This window comes from Artibeus jamaicensis, unplaced genomic scaffold (assembly GCF_021234435.1).
Source record: "Artibeus jamaicensis isolate MK-2021 breed Jamaican fruit bat unplaced genomic scaffold, CSHL_Jam_final contig_519, whole genome shotgun sequence".
NCBI lineage: Eukaryota > Metazoa > Chordata > Mammalia > Chiroptera > Phyllostomidae > Artibeus > Artibeus jamaicensis.
The window spans coordinates 34,790,111-34,808,450 of NW_026521871.1; the positions used below are offsets into that span (position 1 = coordinate 34,790,111).

At 37.5% G+C, this 18,340-nt stretch overlaps 1 protein-coding gene across 1 annotated transcript in view; it reads left to right on the plus strand.

Annotated features, from left to right (window-relative positions):
* KCNH8 (potassium voltage-gated channel subfamily H member 8) overlaps positions 1-18,340 on the plus strand; it is a 273,152-nt gene that overhangs the window by 220,409 nt on the left and 34,403 nt on the right. The window contains exons 10-11 of the mRNA XM_037144062.2: positions 256-505; positions 7,507-7,721. Coding sequence (XP_036999957.2) covers positions 256-505; positions 7,507-7,721 — 465 coding nt within the window. The remainder of the gene's footprint in view (positions 1-255; positions 506-7,506; positions 7,722-18,340) is intronic.

Below are 18,340 nucleotides of genomic sequence, written 5' to 3' on the forward strand. Positions count from 1 at the left end.
ATGAGCTGTATGTTTTCATTCTAGAGTCTTTTCTTAATGTATTCTATTTCCCCAGACTTCTTATCAGCTTATTATTCAGTAGCATATAACTGGGGTCACAGTCATTGAAAAATCTCTCCAGGACTATACATAATTTCCTCTTCTGTACTCTGATGGGTCAAACAGTGGGAGGAACAGCCCTGTTGTCTTGCAAAATAAATAAATTTAGACAAAAACTTACCCCAACGTGATTTCCTCTTTCATCTTTTTTGACAGCTTCTGAAAGACTTTCCAGATGAGCTGCGTTCTGACATCACTATGCACTTGAACAAGGAAATCTTGCAGTTGTCCCTTTTTGAGTGTGCCAGCCGGGGCTGCCTCAGGTCTCTGTCTCTACACATTAAAACCTCTTTCTGTGCCCCAGGGGAGTACCTGCTGCGTCAAGGAGATGCTTTGCAGGCCATCTACTTTGTCTGCTCGGGCTCCATGGAGGTTCTTAAAGACAGCATGGTGCTGGCTATTCTTGGTAGGTCCGAGTTGAAAGCTTCATAAAATTTTATTCTGGAGCATAGTTAAAGAAATGAAATGGGGGGGGGACTGCTATAAATTAGGAAAACTGTGTTTGCATATGTAGACTTGGTTTTTTTTTTCACATGGGTTTAATTTGCCAATTATTATTATTATTATTATTACTACTATTAATTGTTATGCCACCTATTGAGTTTATAGTGTGTTAAGAGTTATATCCAACATATTATTTGATTGTTGTTAAAAATCCAGCTGTATAACTATTAGTCCCATTTTAGAAATAAATAGTATCTTAGTATTGCATATAGTAGTCTCCTTTATCCAAAGGAAGTATGTTCCAAGACTTCCAGTGAATAACTATAAAAATATATATATTTGTGTTCATATCTTCCACCCACAAATTTAATGCCTTTTCCATCTTAACTAATCACGACATGCACTGTGGCCATAACTTAAACAATTTGAAATATGACAGCAAGACTAGTACAATTTTTCTTCTTCTTCACAATTTCACAGACAGAAGATTCCTTCTTACCATAGATCTTGGCAACCTCAGCATTATTTTTTTTCCTTCCTTATTAATCAAGAACTTAAACCTTTTCACTTTTTGGCTTGTCCCTGGTATATCCAAATTGCCAACATCACTATGCTGGTACTCTATGTCCACTGTTATATGAAATAAGGGTGAGTTGAACACAAACAGTGTGAAACTGTGATCATCGATCTGATCATGGAAACAGCTACTAAGTGACTAATAGGCAGAGAGCGTATGTAGCATGAATGAGTCTCATCCCAGGTGAAATGGAATGGGAGCTCATCATGCTCTTCAAGCCGGTGCACAATTTAAAGTTTATGAATTGTTTATTTCCCAAATTTTCCATTTAATTTTCTTGGACCGCTGTTGACCACAGGTAACTGAAACTGTAGAAAGCAAAATCTTGGGTAAAAGGGTACTACTGAGATAAGAAAGAAAATACGATTCTTTCTGATTCCAGAATACATTAACCCTGATGTATTCTGCCCCTTGGTAACTCAGCTGGTCGGTTTTAAGAGGCCATTTATATATTGGGTTGTCCAAAAAGTTTCTTTAGGATTTGTTTTGTAAAATAAAAAACACATTTTTTTCATTTGAATCAATAACTTTATTGATTTTGATATTTTGGATATGTTCACTATCTCCCATGTGGTATAACGTTAATTGTTCTCAATGTCTCACTTTGGTCACTATCAACTTCAATTGATCTACCCAACCATGAAGCATTGTCCAGCGAGAAATTTCCAGCAAACCATGTTTGACACATTCAATCAGTCACAGCACCTTATCCATACACTGTATAAATCTTTTTTGTATATTTCTGTTGTGTTTTTACCTCTCTTGAAGTAATAAATCATAATATGCCCAAAAGCGTTGCATATTTTCTTACACCTTCAGTATTGAAATGGCTAAAAAATCATCAATTTTGATAATTTTTTAAATGCACACTGATATCACAACTGTCACAATACAAGCGAACAAAATAGTTTCAACAAAAGTTCAAGACAACTAAGTGCTGCTAGAGCCATCTTATGGAAAACACAAAATGAACTTTTTGGCCAATGCAATATTTTCATGGAGAATCAACTCATAGAATATGAAGTTTTATCTGTGCTCAAAATAGCACAAAAATGATTATGCATTAAGAATAAGCTCTCATAAATATCATTATGTTTGGTTTTCTACCTCTAAACCATGCCTAGTATTCTATATAATCATTATAAACCTGCATTCTCTGGATTCTAGCTAGTAAGCTTCAAGGCATAATGCATTTTGGAAGAGAGGAGAAAACTGATACTTACTGAATCCCTAAAATGAGCTGGGTGTTTTATGTTCACTATCCAGTTTAAACTTGTAATCTCTTAGATTGGTGGAATTAACCCGTTAAAAATGAAGAGAAGAAGGTTAGTGAATAGTGAAATACCCATATGCTTTTTATTGATTCATGTTTACTTTAGTTTACCTCTTAGCAGAAAAAAGGTAAGGTTTGCCTTTGGAAGTTTTGTCTCAGATTCACTCCTTAATAAAACAACATGGATTAGCAAATCAAAGAGTTTATTATCAGCTTGGCCAGTTCATTATCAGCATTAGAGGAAGGCTCAGTGGGTGTGTGCTTTTTAAGAGAAAATTTAACACTCTTTCCACCCACTTCTCAACTTAGTGAAGTTAAAGGCCAGCGATTCTATTATTCTGGGATTCTAAATTAAAAGTGACCATTATTTCTAAATTTGCTTTAAACACTTAACTTTAATCACAAAATCCTTTTCCATGTACTTCCTTAGTAGCACTGTGAGTTTTGGCATAGCCTAGTTTTAAAAGAGCCTGTACAAAATAATAATAATAATAATAATAATAGTGATGATGGTAGTAATAGTAATAAAAGGGCTTGTAGAGGGTGGAGCAAAAGTAGGTTTATAGTTGTTCACATGGAAAATAATATTTTACCTATTTTGCCCTACCCTGTACTTATTTTTTCAAAACCTTATGGTTTGACATACATGTAAGCAAAAATGACACACCGTCTTTAAATACTTATGTGGAAATTTTCCATGGCCGCAGTGGATTTTTAAAGTTGGTAACTAGCAATGAATGATTCTAGGACTAAAATATACAGGCATCACCCACAACATTAGGGCACAGTAGGTACGCATCTGATGGCTTCTATATAATAAGCATCATTCATAATACATAATTTAATTGGATTGTCTTATTTTTATTCTTTTAATTTAAATCATTTTTATTTTTAAATTATAGTTGAAATGCAATATTATATTAGTTTCAGGTGTACACCCAGTAATTAGACATTATATAACTTACTAAGTGATCATCCCAGTAAGTCTCGTACCCATCTGACACTATAGTCTAGTTATCAGAACATTGACTATGTTCCCTATGCTGTACTTTACATCCCTATGACTATTCCATGACAACCAATATGTACTTCCTAATCCCTTCACCTTTTTCACCCACCCCTCCAACCCCCTTACCATCAGGAAACTGTCAAAATGTTCTCTGTATCTATGAGTCTGTTTCTGTTCTGCTTTTTTACTTATTTTGCTTTATTTAGGTTCAATTTTTGATAAATATGTATTTATTGCCATTTTATTGTTCACATTTTTAAATCTTTTTTTTCCTTCTACTTAGAGCCAAAGGATTTAATCCATTTCTTTTTCCTTCTGGCCCCAATTTACTCCATAAATCATGATTTCCATGATTAACATTTTCACATACTTGCTTCTACCAGGTATCTATCAAAACTGATTTAAGTGCAAATTGCCACATGACCATTCTAAATACAAGTATTGGGACTAAACCCAAACAAAGATAATAAATTATTAATATTTTTCCTCTGTGGTTAGCATTATTTCAATGGAAACTATTTTATTTTCCCTATAGCAATATTGTCTTGCAGGGGCAATTCAAATTAATACTGACTTTGATCAACTTCAGTGCATGGTTTCACACTTGATCTGTAGATAATTAACACATGTTTACTCTGCCAACAAAATGAACTAATATATAACGTTTAGGAAAGAAGTATCACCAAACAGCTGTCAAGCCATAACATTCAAACAACTTCATTGTCCAATCAATACACGAAGGCATTACTTAAACCGGAGCCTGGGAGACAGTTGACATAGAGGCAGGAGTTTGTTATGGGAATAGAATTTGTTTGCCTTGTACACCTTCATTTCATGTCCCATTAATTGTGGTTCCCCACCAATTTCTTCATTGTTGTTTAAAAGATAACAACAAAGCACCAATAAATGCACTCTTCACAGAGGGCATTAGTCTGCCTAATTATAATTAAACATTAAGTTACTGCTCTAACCTGGATGGTTTGCAAATGCATCTCATCAGCCTTTTTTTTCCCCAATGAAAGAATAACTGATTAGCAAACATCAATAATAGTTATGAAAAATGTAGACTGTAATGGACCACAGATCTCTTTTTCTTCTTTTAGTAATAAAGATACTGAAACCCAGAGTAATTAAGAAACAGATCTAGGTCCTAAATCTAGACAGTAAAGAATTCGCAAGACATAAAAATTATCGAGGGTGAGAACCATGCTGTTAATGACCAGTGCCTGCTTCCTAGAGCTCAGTCTGAGATTCCACACGCATCAGTAACTTCATAAATATTATATTTATTGAATGAATAAACAAACCGAATTTTGTTATTATAGTGCCAAGTGTGACAAGATGTTGGTACTGTTTTTATAGCTGTGGTCATTGTGGCTGAGAGAGTCATACTATGGTTGCTCAAGGTTTGAAAGTACAATGACTCTAAAGTTACTCTGGACACCAATTGCTTACCAGAAAGTGTCAATGCTCATCATGGCAAGCTAGTGCATCATGGTAAATCTTCCTCGTATATCCAGTACTTAAAATTTTGCTGTATTCTGGGAATACACACCAGTGCAGCTGCTGTGGGAAACAGTATGGAGATACCTAAAAAATTTTAAATGGAACTGCCTTTGGACCCAGTGATTCCGCTTTCTGGGACTGTATCTGAAGGAACCCAAAAAACTAATTTGGAAGAATATATACACCCTTATATTTATAGCAGCACTATTTACAATAGCCAAGACCTGGAAACAGCCCAAGTGCACATCAGTTGATGAGTGTATTAAAAAGCTGTGATACACTTACACAATGGAATACTTACTCTCCCATAAAAAGAGGGAATCTAACCTTTTGTTACAGCATGTGTAAACCCAGAATGAATTATGCTAAGTGAAATAAGACAGCCACAGAAAGACAAATACCATATGATCTCACTTACATGTGGAATCTAATGAACAAAATAAACTGATGAACAAACAGAAGCAGAGGCATGGATACATGGAACAGACTGACAGCCATCAGAGGAGGGAAGGGTTTGGGGGCAGGATGAAAGAAGGTGAAGTGATTAAACAGTTTGTATGTGTGTGTGTGTGTGTGTGTGTGTGTGTGTACATAATAAAATAGTCTGTACAGAAGGTATCCAGCCATGTACTATGAAAAATAGAGACATTTATTGAAGAAGATACAAGAAACATTGTACACAGGACAATGATGCCTCAATCCCCTTCAAATGAGGTACCTTGGGACCTCATACAGTTCTCCCAATCACCATCAGCTGCCCCATTGTATTTTCTTGAATCTCATTGATGGTCAGAAATCTCTTCCCTTTCAAAGGTGATTTTAGTTTTGGGAAAAGCCATAAGTCACAAGGTGCCACACCTGGGCTGTAGGGAGGCTAAGACACCTGGGTGATTTGATGTTTTGTCAAAAACCTCTGCACGGGATGTGACGCATGAGTGGGCACACTCTGGTGATGAAGCTGCCAATCACCAGTTAGCCTTGGCTGCAGCCTCCTGAGGCTGCATAGTTTGAATAGTTTCCACGGAGGAAAGTTCAAACTTAACCATAAAATTTGATGCAGATTCGTTGCTCTACTCACTCAGTCATTTTGAATGCAATGGCCACACAGTATACATGTTCACTCAATGGCATCTAGTCTGTCCAGAAAAAGTTGAGCCATTGTTAATATAATGAGAATGGCTTACGCAACCTGGCAGCCAAAGAGAGTGGACTAGAATGAGCATTCATGAATAATGATGACTTCATCACACTAGTCAGTGGGGGTGGTAGACACCTTTGAATGAGCATGTGTACTGTGTGACCATAAAAAAAATAAAAGGGCCTGGACATGATGCTATGTGGGGACAAAGCACAAATGCAGAAACTCCCAAGTTGTAGCCATGAACTTAATGCCTGTCCTCTGTGAACTTGGTCATATCACTGCAGTGTTTAACCTAAGTTGTCTGAGAAATGAATGGATTCTCTTTCCTATTTCTCATATGGATGCTGAGTGAATTAGTGGCTGTCTGAAATAAATCTGAAGCTGTAATCAGCTTTCGTTAGCACTTACATCCATGTTCACCTTCCTGCTGAGATAAACTGATTCAAATCAATTCAAAGATTTTAAAGATTCAAATAAATTGTTCACTACATCTAATCAACAAACTCAAGAAAGCAAGCCAGTTCCCAGGCAGGTGAATTCCAGCCTAAGACTGACAGGCTTGGGCATCACAGGCAGAATATCAAAGGCTGTGTTCGTGTGTGTGAGGAGAGGGAGGCACAGAGGGCTTGAGAAAAGTACTGTGAGGCCCTTCCTCCCTGCAGTGGCATAAGTGAAGAGCTTGTTTTTGATGAAGAAAATGGAATTTTACACCATCACAGAACGCTAGAACTAAGACTTGTGTTTTACATTTTTATGTAGGAGGTTCCATTGCCCATAATGTCCAGCGGTTATCTTGCCTTCCTACTCTGAGAAGAGGGATGCAGGGCTCCTCCTTCCACATCACCTGCCTTATAGTCCTGTGTAGAAATTGGTTAAATAACCTATGTCAGAAAGCTGATGGTAATGCTTGTGTTATTTTCCAAAGTGTTGGAATCAAAATCATTAGAACACTTCTTGATAGTCTGACCTCAGAATCACAGAGCCTTTTTACACTCAGAAAATCTGAGCTATTGTTATTTGCCTTGAATGATTAAAGGGAAAGACATTCTCGGTGAATATCTAAAGCCATTTACCGAATCCTGTGAGGAACCCGTCTACAGCCCACCCATTACCTACAATTCCTAACGCTAGGTCTCCTAGCTTTTATCTTCTACATCAGTCATCTCGCACCTAGGAGAAGATTTGCCTACCAGGGGACATCTGTCAATATCTGAAGGTATTTCGTGTTGTCGCCACTTGGTACGGGGGTATGAGGTACTGCTAAACATTCAGATATGTACAGAGTATCCCCACAACCAAAAATTATCAGACCCCAAATCTCAACACTACTGAAACAGAAATCCTGCACCGGGTGAAGGTTCCACTTGTCTTTTCAGTGTGATCTCAGACAAATGCAGTTACTGGTTCAGAAGTCGTTGTTCTTTAAAGTGACATGTTTCTTTTTTCATCATTTCAAGGAAAAGGAGACTTAATTGGAGCCAACCTATCAATTAATGACCAAGTGATCAAGACCAATGCGGATGTGAAGGCTTTAACCTACTGTGATCTCCAGTGTATCATCCTCAAAGGACTCTTTGAAGTGCTAGACCTTTACCCAGAATACGCTCACAAATTTGTGGAAGACATTCAGCATGACCTCACATACAACCTTCGAGAAGGTCATGAGAGTGATGTAAGTAGCACCTCTAATTAATGCTGGGACCTGATAACACGCCCATTGCAGAACCTCACTCTATAAAGTCTCTGAATATATAAAGTATGACTATTTAGCTACTAGTTGAACAATTAAATAATAAGCTATAAGTCAAACCTGAGGCTTGTTATCAACATTCTAGAAAGTATAATGACTTCTCTTTAATTCCATTTCTTTCTTGTTCATTTTTATGCGCTTAGAATTAGAATCAATTTCAATGATATAATATTTAACTAGAGATGTGTGATTCCTCCAGATAATTTTCCAGACAGGGTAGATGGTTCAGAGTTTGCTGTTTGTAATTGCTCACTGCTCCACTTCCTTGATCAACAGGAATTTTTCCTAAGAATAATCTTTTTTGTTATCTGGTACTAAAAGCCTATCTTAAAATAACAAAATATGCATAAAGGGATTCAAGTCAAAGATTTTCATACTCAAAGCATAATGAATTTTTTTGAAATTATACATTTGTGGGACGGTTCTGTTCATACAAACAGCTTTCCTGTCAAAATATGTACTATACCCCATCCTGTGATTAAGTGGATTGTGAACATGACTTCATTAAATGTGTAAGAGAGATAAATGATTTAATAGCAATGATTGTGGAAAGGCAGGCCAGAGTATGCATAGCATTTTCTAACAACAAAAACAGCCTTGTTCCGCTGACGAGCTTTGTCCCAGATATTTGCAATGCTCAATTGCTTTCCTATGGGCTTAAGAAGCTATTGTTTTGACTAAACAATATTGCGCAGACATTTTGTTAGTCGTCAATATTCTCCACTTTGAAAGGTAGAGAAAAATTCCAAATTTTGTGTGTCACTTCATCTGGGTTGAGGATATCCAGGGACAGTCAATACATGGATGGCATCCCTATTTATTGGTGTCACTACTTATTGGGAACCTATTTGTACTAAGCAGTCGGCCTGTATAGAACATCTCATTTAGGGCTGAAAATGACTTTTTAAAGCATAATCAATTTTTATGGAATGGAAAGCTGATGAAGAATGGTTATAATTTGTATGGGATCACAGGAATTTGTAGGTGGAAAGGACAATGTGTGAGACAGGTATGTGTCATTTTAAAGCCTGTACACTTTCTACTAGTTATGTTGTCTCATGTTCTTGAAGACACTTTTGATGCCTTCTCATTCAGTAGATCAAATTTTCAAACTACAGGTATCTTTTGGGCTCTCCCTTACAGCCTAATGTGAAAGCTATTTTTGAAGAATGGAGGTGAGCCAAGGAACATAAGCAACCAAAAGGGGAAGAAGTGGGAGAAGCGGGCAATAGCCACCACTCCTCTGCACAGAGAAACGAAACACACTGGATCTCAGCCCCTACTTTCTTTTTTTTAAAATATATTTTATTGATTATGCCATTACAGTTGTTCTATTTCCCCCTTCATTCCCCTCCACCCTGCACACCCCATCCCCCACCATTCCTCCCCTTTAGTTTATGACCACGTGTCTCAAGTTCTTTAGATTCTATATTTCCCCTACTATTCTTGCCTACTTTCTTTTTATGTGATTATTTTTGGAGGACTCTTATCTTTGATCAAATTTTGTATTTTTTTCCTATTTGCTGAAACATTGATTATAGTGATTTTAAAACTTTAATCTCTGGATTGTTTATGGGACTATTTTCATTTCTTGTTACTTTTTTTGTGTTTTTTTAAGTCCCTTTCTATTGGCAGTTGTTATCATTTTGTTTAAATGTACATGAGGCTTATGAAAGAATGTTTATATTATTTTCTCCCAGGATACAGTTTTCTTTTGGCAGGCAGATAGTGTATCAACAAATCACTTTCATTTTGCCCATAGTTCCTCTTAGGCTTTGTTAGCCTGGTCTAGTTTTTTCCAGGATATCAGCTAACAACCTTGGATGTTTCACAAGACCCCTCTCTGGCTCTGCCATTAAGTTTCCCAGTTGCTGTTTTCTTCTGAGTTTCCCAGAGACTGCCCTGTGCATGCTCGAGTTAGGTGCTGGCTAATACCTCACCGATGCCCTTACCCCTTCTTTGGAATTTTACTCCTCAAATCCCACGTGCTTTGGCGTGCCTGAACTTCACCCTCTCTTCTCCATCACTAAGATTATTCTTTCCTAGTTCACTTGATTCAGCTTCACAAGGAAATAACAAATTTCCTCAAAAACATACCTGGATAAATATGGTGCTCACATTCATGTGCTTCTTTTTATGAGGGACCACAGCCCTTCAAGACTAACCTAGTTGTTTGCTCTCTGATGCTTTCCAAAAGTTATTTTAGGTGTTTCATCCAGCTCTGTAATTATCTTTTCCTGAAGGGTTAGTTCAATATAGTTATTTCAGTACAGCTGGAACCAGAAGTTTAACTTCATTTTAGAAGGCTTCCTATGAGCTACATTTTTAAAGGCAATGCAGCTGAAGCTTATCTCTGAAACCTTTACTGTTTTGTATTTCCTAATGTTTAATTACTTGAAACTTATATGCACCTATGTATGTAAGATCCTGGGTTGTTATGCCTCCTAAAAACTAGGTAACTTTGGACTATCCTTCCCTTCCCCATAGTTCCATGCCCCATGGGAAAGCCTCGTGCTCTAAGTGTACTGTCACTTTCAGGGGAGGGTGTAACCTGACGGTAACCTGCATGCGTGGACTCCTGCTCTCTGTCTGCAGCTCTGAGCTGGTGTCAGACCAATGTGGGGCGCAGCTCTTTGCCTGAATTTTCATGTACCCACACACAAAAATATGCAATCACATTGGGTTTTGGTGGGTCGAGGCCTTTGTTGAAGTTTGGTCAGTGGGTTCTAGAAGGAAGAACATTTGCATAATAGAAACGCAAGTAATATAAATGTAACTTTTCATATATCCTTATTCTTCAAAATCTTGAGGCCACTCTGCCACCTTGTTTAGCCCTTTATTATTGCCTTTGTCTCTCTTCTATACTCTCCCTCTGTCCCCAGATTCTCCATTATTTCTGATAGGTATTAATGTAACTATCGCTTTGGTTGACTGTGTCTAATTGTGCCTTCCAAATGTTACCTTTTACCCCGAGTAGGTTATAAACGATCAGATGACATAGAGAATTACCAGAACACTGGGTAAAGAGGAGACTCATAGTTGACCCATTTTGAAATAAGTACCAAAAGCATTGTAGAAAATAATCCAAACCAAAATATGCCTGTAGCAGTAAGATATGACTCCTACGACTGTGATAAATTACATAACAGCAGAATGACAGCTCATCTAATTCTCATAGAAAAATAAAATGCATAAACTATTTTCTAAGTTTGTGGAAAGACTAGCTAGCACTGGTTTGACTTCATGTTAATTATGTATTTTATGCACCCAGGGTATTTTCTATATTTGCCCTTACTTATGTCTCCTGAATGGTCATTATGACATGGATTAATTTAACTATTTCTCTCTAGGCCATTTATAAGAAATATGCTTCACTGCTTTTCATGGTAGGCCCTATAAAATGTATTTTAGCACAAAGTCATCTGTTCTTGGTTGTGAAATTTCATCTGCTTTATCATAAGAATTTTACATTTGTGATAAGCAAAGTGATGAAAGTATATCTAAAATATGTTTTCAAAAATTAATAATGCTAATGCACTGATGTTCAGATATCGATATGGCTACATATAAACATCATGTGTGCTTTGCAACACCTTAGACACTAACTTGACGGTGTGTTTTGGGTTGCGGAGCCACGAATGGCAATGTTTGTTGTGAAAAGATGAGGCGATCCATTTTTCATTTTCACCTTCTACAGAGGTTTCTCAGTGATGAAGCCCATTATATTTTAAGCACACTGACTTCCTCATTTTTCCTCAACTTTTCATTATTGTCATATAATCTGATCAGCATAAGGAAATAAAGTCTCTTCCTTCAGTCTCCCCACCTTTTTAGTAGGGGGGGGATATTTCTTCAGTCCTGAGGGTGAGTGACCTCTGGGTGAAGGCCTTTGAACTCCCATCTCCAAAACAGCACAAGAGGTTATACCAAAGTTCAGAGAAAGTCCCTGAAGCCCCTGAGGAAGTCCTTGAGGACCCCCCACTTCTGTCAACGTTTCTTCACTTTGACATATTTGATGATATTCAAGTATCAATAGTTTACGGTGCTGACCCCAAAGCAACTCAAAATCTCAACCTTTATTATAATATTCCAATGCCCCCCACTCACTGACAATATACACTCTCTATACATACCAAGCATCCTGCTTAAAGTGTAGTTAAAAAATTAAATACATCAGAGTCTTGACCCTCAAATAAAACACATGCATACACATAGTTAATTGCCAAAGCTTCAAAGTGGTTGTATGCATTAGTTAAGATATATATAAATAAACATAATCGAACATAAAAGTTCTATACTAATGGAAGAATCTATTTGCCCTCACCAGCCCATGGGAATTGTGTGTGTGTGCCTATGTGTGTGTGTTTATGTGTGGTAGGCACTGAAACATATCTCTCTGACCATGACAAGCAAGAAATGATATAATGGTTCTCCCTGCCTCTATTCCAAAAATATAAATAAGATCATGTCATTCTATTGCTTAAAATATTTCAGCGGGTCCTCATGGACTGTTAAAATTCAGACTTCTTACCATAACTTTCGAGATCTTATGCATCCATCCTGTGCCTGCCCTTTATGCTCATCTGATGCCATCCTGTGTCCAGCATCATACTCCCTAATGGCCCGCTCTCCCTTCCTTAGGTGTGCCAGGCTCCTGCCCACTCTGCTGTTCTTCCTCCCTGCAAAGCTACTCTTCTGTCCTTACCTCTCCCAGTTAACCTTCGTCGTATCACCTTATTTAACTTTTTCATAGCATTCAGCAAAATCTGAAATTATTTTAATATGTATACTTTCTTGTTCCTGGTCACCTTCTCCTACCAGAATGTCTATGTTGTGAAGGCTCTGTCTTGTCCTATTTTATATTCTCTCTGCCTAAGTCAGCTCCCAGTGCAGAATCAATATTTAATATGCATTCAACACTTGAATAAATAAATGTCAAAAAGTTTACTTGGACTTGGTACCTATAAGAAATTTTGAGAAAATGAATAAAGTCTTCAACACAGCAGTCTATATAGCTAGTAAATGGAGTCTAAAATGAAAAGTTAAGGGAATTTAGAATTGTATTTCTTAGAAGTAACAAAGCCAAAGAGAGTGTCCATAGTAGAATTTGAAAGAACAAATTGAAAGGACAGCTAAATTGAAAAACAGCTATTTCCTACTTCTCCTAAATTCAAGACAAAAGGTTTTCAAAAGTCATAGGAAAAATTTGAGCTGAATGATTGGGGGAAAAACTTTGCCATATAGACAGTGTAATTTCGCTGTGGTGTGATACGGTGGGATGTGTTAAGATGAAAAAGGATCTACCTTCAAACCTAAGCTAACACACACTCTTTTTGTAGAAATGGATGAACTATTACAACACTAATACCCCCAGAAAGTAGAGAATCAATACCATCCACCATTAAATCAGTCTGTACTATTATTCCTCTCACTTCTACTACCTGGAGCATGAGGTTACAAACTCCTGGGGGGAAATAAATTTATATGCGGAAAACTCCAGGGTCTAGTAAAGTTGCTTATCTATGATTATAAAATACTTCATTAAAATGTGATACATAGATCTGTTGCCCTTAGTGGTAAGTTGTGAGGTATAGGGTCTATAATATACATGATAGAATCTGGTCAAGTATTTCTCAAGTTCCTTAATCAGCATTAGCCTCAGTAGTATCTGAATGTAACTTTATATTTTTATCTATGTCTGGACACCATGTCTTTAATATGCAAAGGTGGATCTTTATTTTTAGTTTTATGTTTTTAGAATGTCGCCTCTCAAATGCAAATGTCATTGGGAAAAGCATCTGATTCTCATGTACTACTGAGCTGTGTCCACTTGGACCTCTTGGTGATAAACAATTAATTTCCTGTATAATTAAGCTTTTCTATATCCATGAGGGGGGACCCCTCAAAATGAAATTACCTTCTGGAGAGTGGGCCCCTTGTAGTACAGGCTTCCCCCACTAGGTGAGTGTTCTAGGAACCCATCTATATCAGTGTACCAGCTGGTGTTGTGAGAGGCTGCATTTAGCTTCAGTGAATTTTTTTAGAAGACTCTTTCAATGCATTTGCCCATTTTATGATAGGTTATTTATGAGTGCACCTGCCCACACTGTACAGTGTTCAGCAATTTTTGACCAAAAATGACATAACTCCCCATGTCCCATTCCTCCTATTTACCCAGTCTCACCCCGAGCAACTCTTCTTTGTTTCCCTGGATGAAAAAAGTCCTCAGAGGGCAATGGCTTGCCAATGTGAAGGGGGTAAAACAAAAAAAAAACAGCAGAAGCACTAAAAGGCATCAAAATAGATGAATTTAAAAACTATTTTAAACGATGGAAAAAACATCTCGATAGGTGTATTACATCAAATGGAGAGTACCTTGAAGGCGCCTGAAGTTTAAACATGTAAGAATAAACACACAATTTTTTACAAATAAATTCCAGGTTATTTGGATCCCCTCTCATAGATCTTTCAAGCGAAGTCTATGATTTGCCAACATCTTTTGTCTCCTCTGTGACTATATTACAATTTAATTCAAGATTGTACTGAAAAAGAAAATATTTCCAAAGAGGGGAACTGCTTTCAATTTACTCCCATTTCAGTCTAAAATAAGATTGGGCTGCTTAATACTATCATTCCTGAAAATGATTTACTGAATAGTAATAATTTTTAAAATCATACCTGACAGCCCAGATACTTAGCTCTTCAAGAGTAGCCTGTGTGTAGGCGTGCCTCTGCTGTGTAATGAGAGGACAAGATAAACTCTGCATCTCTCTGAGGCCATTATTCTTAGAAAATTACATATTGAGGGACTCACATGTTACTTTATCATGTCAGCTGTTCTTGTCATCCCAGGCCCAACAGGTGCGCTGGTCATCAGTCTCGTATTTTAAACACTCTCCCTTAGGGAGCGGAAGCCCTCCCCTGAAATATCTTGTAGTGAACAGTTTTACCTACCACACACTTTTATGGTGCTCCCAATGGTGCCATTTATGATAGGAAAAGTTCAGTAATAATGGCCTGAACATTTTACTTGCATCCAGTATTTTGAATGTTTTAAAATACTGGTGTCTTTCCATGGATTTAGAAGGTGCAGCAGATATGGTTTCTTTAAAGAAAAGATAGTGTGGCAGTCAGTGTCCCCAGAGCCTAGTATTGTGTTTATGCTCATGGTGTTGAGTAAACAAAGACTCCTGTTAACCTTGCACATCTTGACACATCTGACTTGCTCTGCGGGCAGCAAACTGACCTCTGGTGCCCCCTTCTCTTCTTAGTGATTGTCTGCACTTACTATGTCATTCCCTCCATTATCATGTCTCATTCCCTTCTCCTTCCCCATTGAAGGAGATCTCAGAGAGCATTGCACTCCACTGGACTCTCCGTTGACCTTCCCTTCTAAGTGGGAAGTTGTGTTTCTCCTGCCTGATCCCCCTGCATGAGAGAGATAAAGGCTTTATGTGCCTAAAAGTTGTGAAACAAAACAAAGCAGTTGCTCTCACCACTGCTCAAATTACAGACAGATTCTTTTAAGAATTCTTATTTGAAGGCCCTGGCCAGGTAGCCTAGTTGGTTAGAGTATCATACCGATATGCCAAGGTTGCCAGTTCAATCCCTGATCAGGGCACGCACAAGAATCAACCAATGAATGCATAAAGAAGTGGAACAGCAAAGCAATCTCTCTCTCTTTCTCTCTCTCTCTTTCTCTCTCTCTCAAATTAATAAGTAAAAGATTTTTTTTAAATCTTACTTTAGGATGACAGATAGTGGGACATTGGCAAACAGGCCAGCCTGAGGATCCCAGTTTGGAGCAATTCAGAATGAGCACATTGACTGTGGGCCACAGAAAACTAACTCAAATAGAGCATTAGAGGCAGAGATTTTTTTATAAGGATTCCAAGAATCTCAGCAAGACTTTCTTAGAAACCAGATCCCATTTAAATATATATTAAAAATAAAAGCACATATAATAGAGAGCACACAAAGAGCATTAGACCACCAGGAATGGACTCAGGTTTCATCTGGATTCTCTCCTACGTAAATTTTTGTCCATCAAATAGCATGATGCATGCGCTGCAGAGAGATCAGCCCCATTTTGATGACATCTGGGTAGTTCAGCTTGTGTTTTTGCAAGTTCAACAGTGAGCAGTTAGGGTTTAAGCTCCTTGTGAGGAGAAGGGGCTGTTAACTGGGTTGGGAAAGTCAGAGGATAAAAGGCCACCTGCCATCCCATAAACAAATAAAGAAGACAAAAAAGTCTTTCTCTCCCTATTTCCCTGGTTGCTTCCATCCTGCTGGGAACAGCAGATGTTCGGCCTGAAATAAGAAGTGTCAAATTTGCATATGCACACACACACACAAATAGGCAAGGCTCAACTTAATGTGCATTCTTGAGAATAAAAAACTACCTGGGCTACATCTACCAGGAGTCCTGAAACCTGACTCTCTGTTAACTTGTGGGGAACCCAGAATCCTCCATCCCATACTGCACTGCTGATGGTTATTTAAGCCTCAGAAGCACACAACTTTCCCTCTTTCAAGTTCTCCTACAGACTGGGGTGACAGAGCCCTGTCCTTGTGACAAAGGCTCTGTGAAATAAAGACATTATTGGTGCTGTTGATAGTACAATAGCTCCAATGAGCCAAACTGTATGCTAAGCATTTCATAAACATGGATTTATTTAATTCTCACAACCACCTGGAGATAAGTTGTTAAGTTCACATATTAAGTAAGACCAGTGAAGGATGAAAATGGTAAAAAATGGTCGAAAGTCCCTCAGCAAGAAATCAAGGGAGATCAGAAAGTGCAATTTCAGTCCCAAAGCACCTCACTCCAAAACCCCATTGGAACTTAGTGTAAAGTTTATCCATGAAAACAAAGCTATAAATTTTTGCTTTGCCCCTGAATCCCTTGAGCACTGAATACTGGCTGTACTATAGAGTGGTTAATGGAACATTCACGGGAAACGTACTTCCATGGGGAAATACACTTCACACGCCAGATATATACATTATAAAATGAACCACAGAACTGTCTGATAATTCATCAAGCTCTATACATTTGACCTGTGCACTTTTCCCTGGAAAAGTTTTTTAAAAATTGAATCATAAGAATTCAACCAAGTTATAAGTGGAGAACTCAGTTGTATACATATAAGTTCCTTAAAAACAATAACTATATTTCATTCATCTTTGTAATCCTTTTTCTAGTGAAATTGGCAGCAGAAAGTATGTTGATGGTATAACAGCTCCTATGGAATTTAATTCATTCACTCACATATATACATGTTTTAACATTCACAGAATAATAGAACTCTACAACTGGGAAGAAGAACATGTACCATCCAATAAAACTCAGCTTCTCTTTTGATTACAAAGCAGCTTAAAGGGAGAGGAAAAGAAAATGTATTCACTAACAGAACTAAAATCAGGTCATTGATTATTAGTTATGTAACTTGAGTGAATTCTATACCTAAGTGAGGTCACATATTCCCTGTGCACAGTCAAAATTGACGTTCACTTCATAACATCCTCCATTAACCACACCAAGCGTGTGTATCGTATAAGATTCAATAAAAAAATCAACATGTATCTCATCGAGTTTTCATTTCTCTTTTCAACTAAACAGCGCATTTACTGGTGAGGTAAGGATCCTAATGTTTATTAAGTATGTATTTTGAACCAAGCAATTTGCTTATATTACCTCATTAAATTTATATTTTAATCCTTGCATCACCCCCGAAAATTTGTGTTATATTTTTTATTTATAAATGAAGGAACTGGAGTGTCCTGTCTCTTAGTAGTCCACTGCCTGAGACTACAGAATTAAGGAAAGAGTCAAGCAGTGTGAAATTGAGTCAGACTCTGGTATTCTGAATTTCAGCCTAGTACACTTGTCTACTCTGCCACAAACCAGCACATGAGCCCCCTAACGGGCACTGGGTTCCTTCAGGCATTCTGATTTATAGCAGAAGCTAATCTGAATCTTGAGAATAGCATTGACTTTAACCTTCTTAACCTTAACACTGTTAATGTCACGTCTCATCAAAAACTCACAATGCCTAAATCCTATTTCAGGAAAGATATTTCATTAACGGGACAACAGAACTAACATAGTTTGGCCATTCAACTTATCCTTCCCCCAGTATTAGCGCTTTTATTTGCTCATAAATCCATTTATTTATTAAAAAACCCTATGGTCACGGACCAACTCTGGAAGAATTCCTTCCCATTCAGGTATGTGCTTTGCAGTCTGTTATACACATCATTGTTCTTCATCCTTGCCGTGCTCCATGCTCAAGAGCAAATTCATAAAATCTCCACTTCGCCATGATTGCAAATGTACGAAACAGTATCTTTCCAGACTCAGCTTTATCCTTATGAGGAATTGAAGACCTTATTAATTGAAATAAATAAAAATGTCTTTAGAATATGAATATATTACATTTGCCAAAATTACATTTGCCAATGAGTATATTCTCAGGACTTCCTGTATGTATACACACTCATAAACATACTTACAGTTATGCAGAGGGGTTGAGAGTATA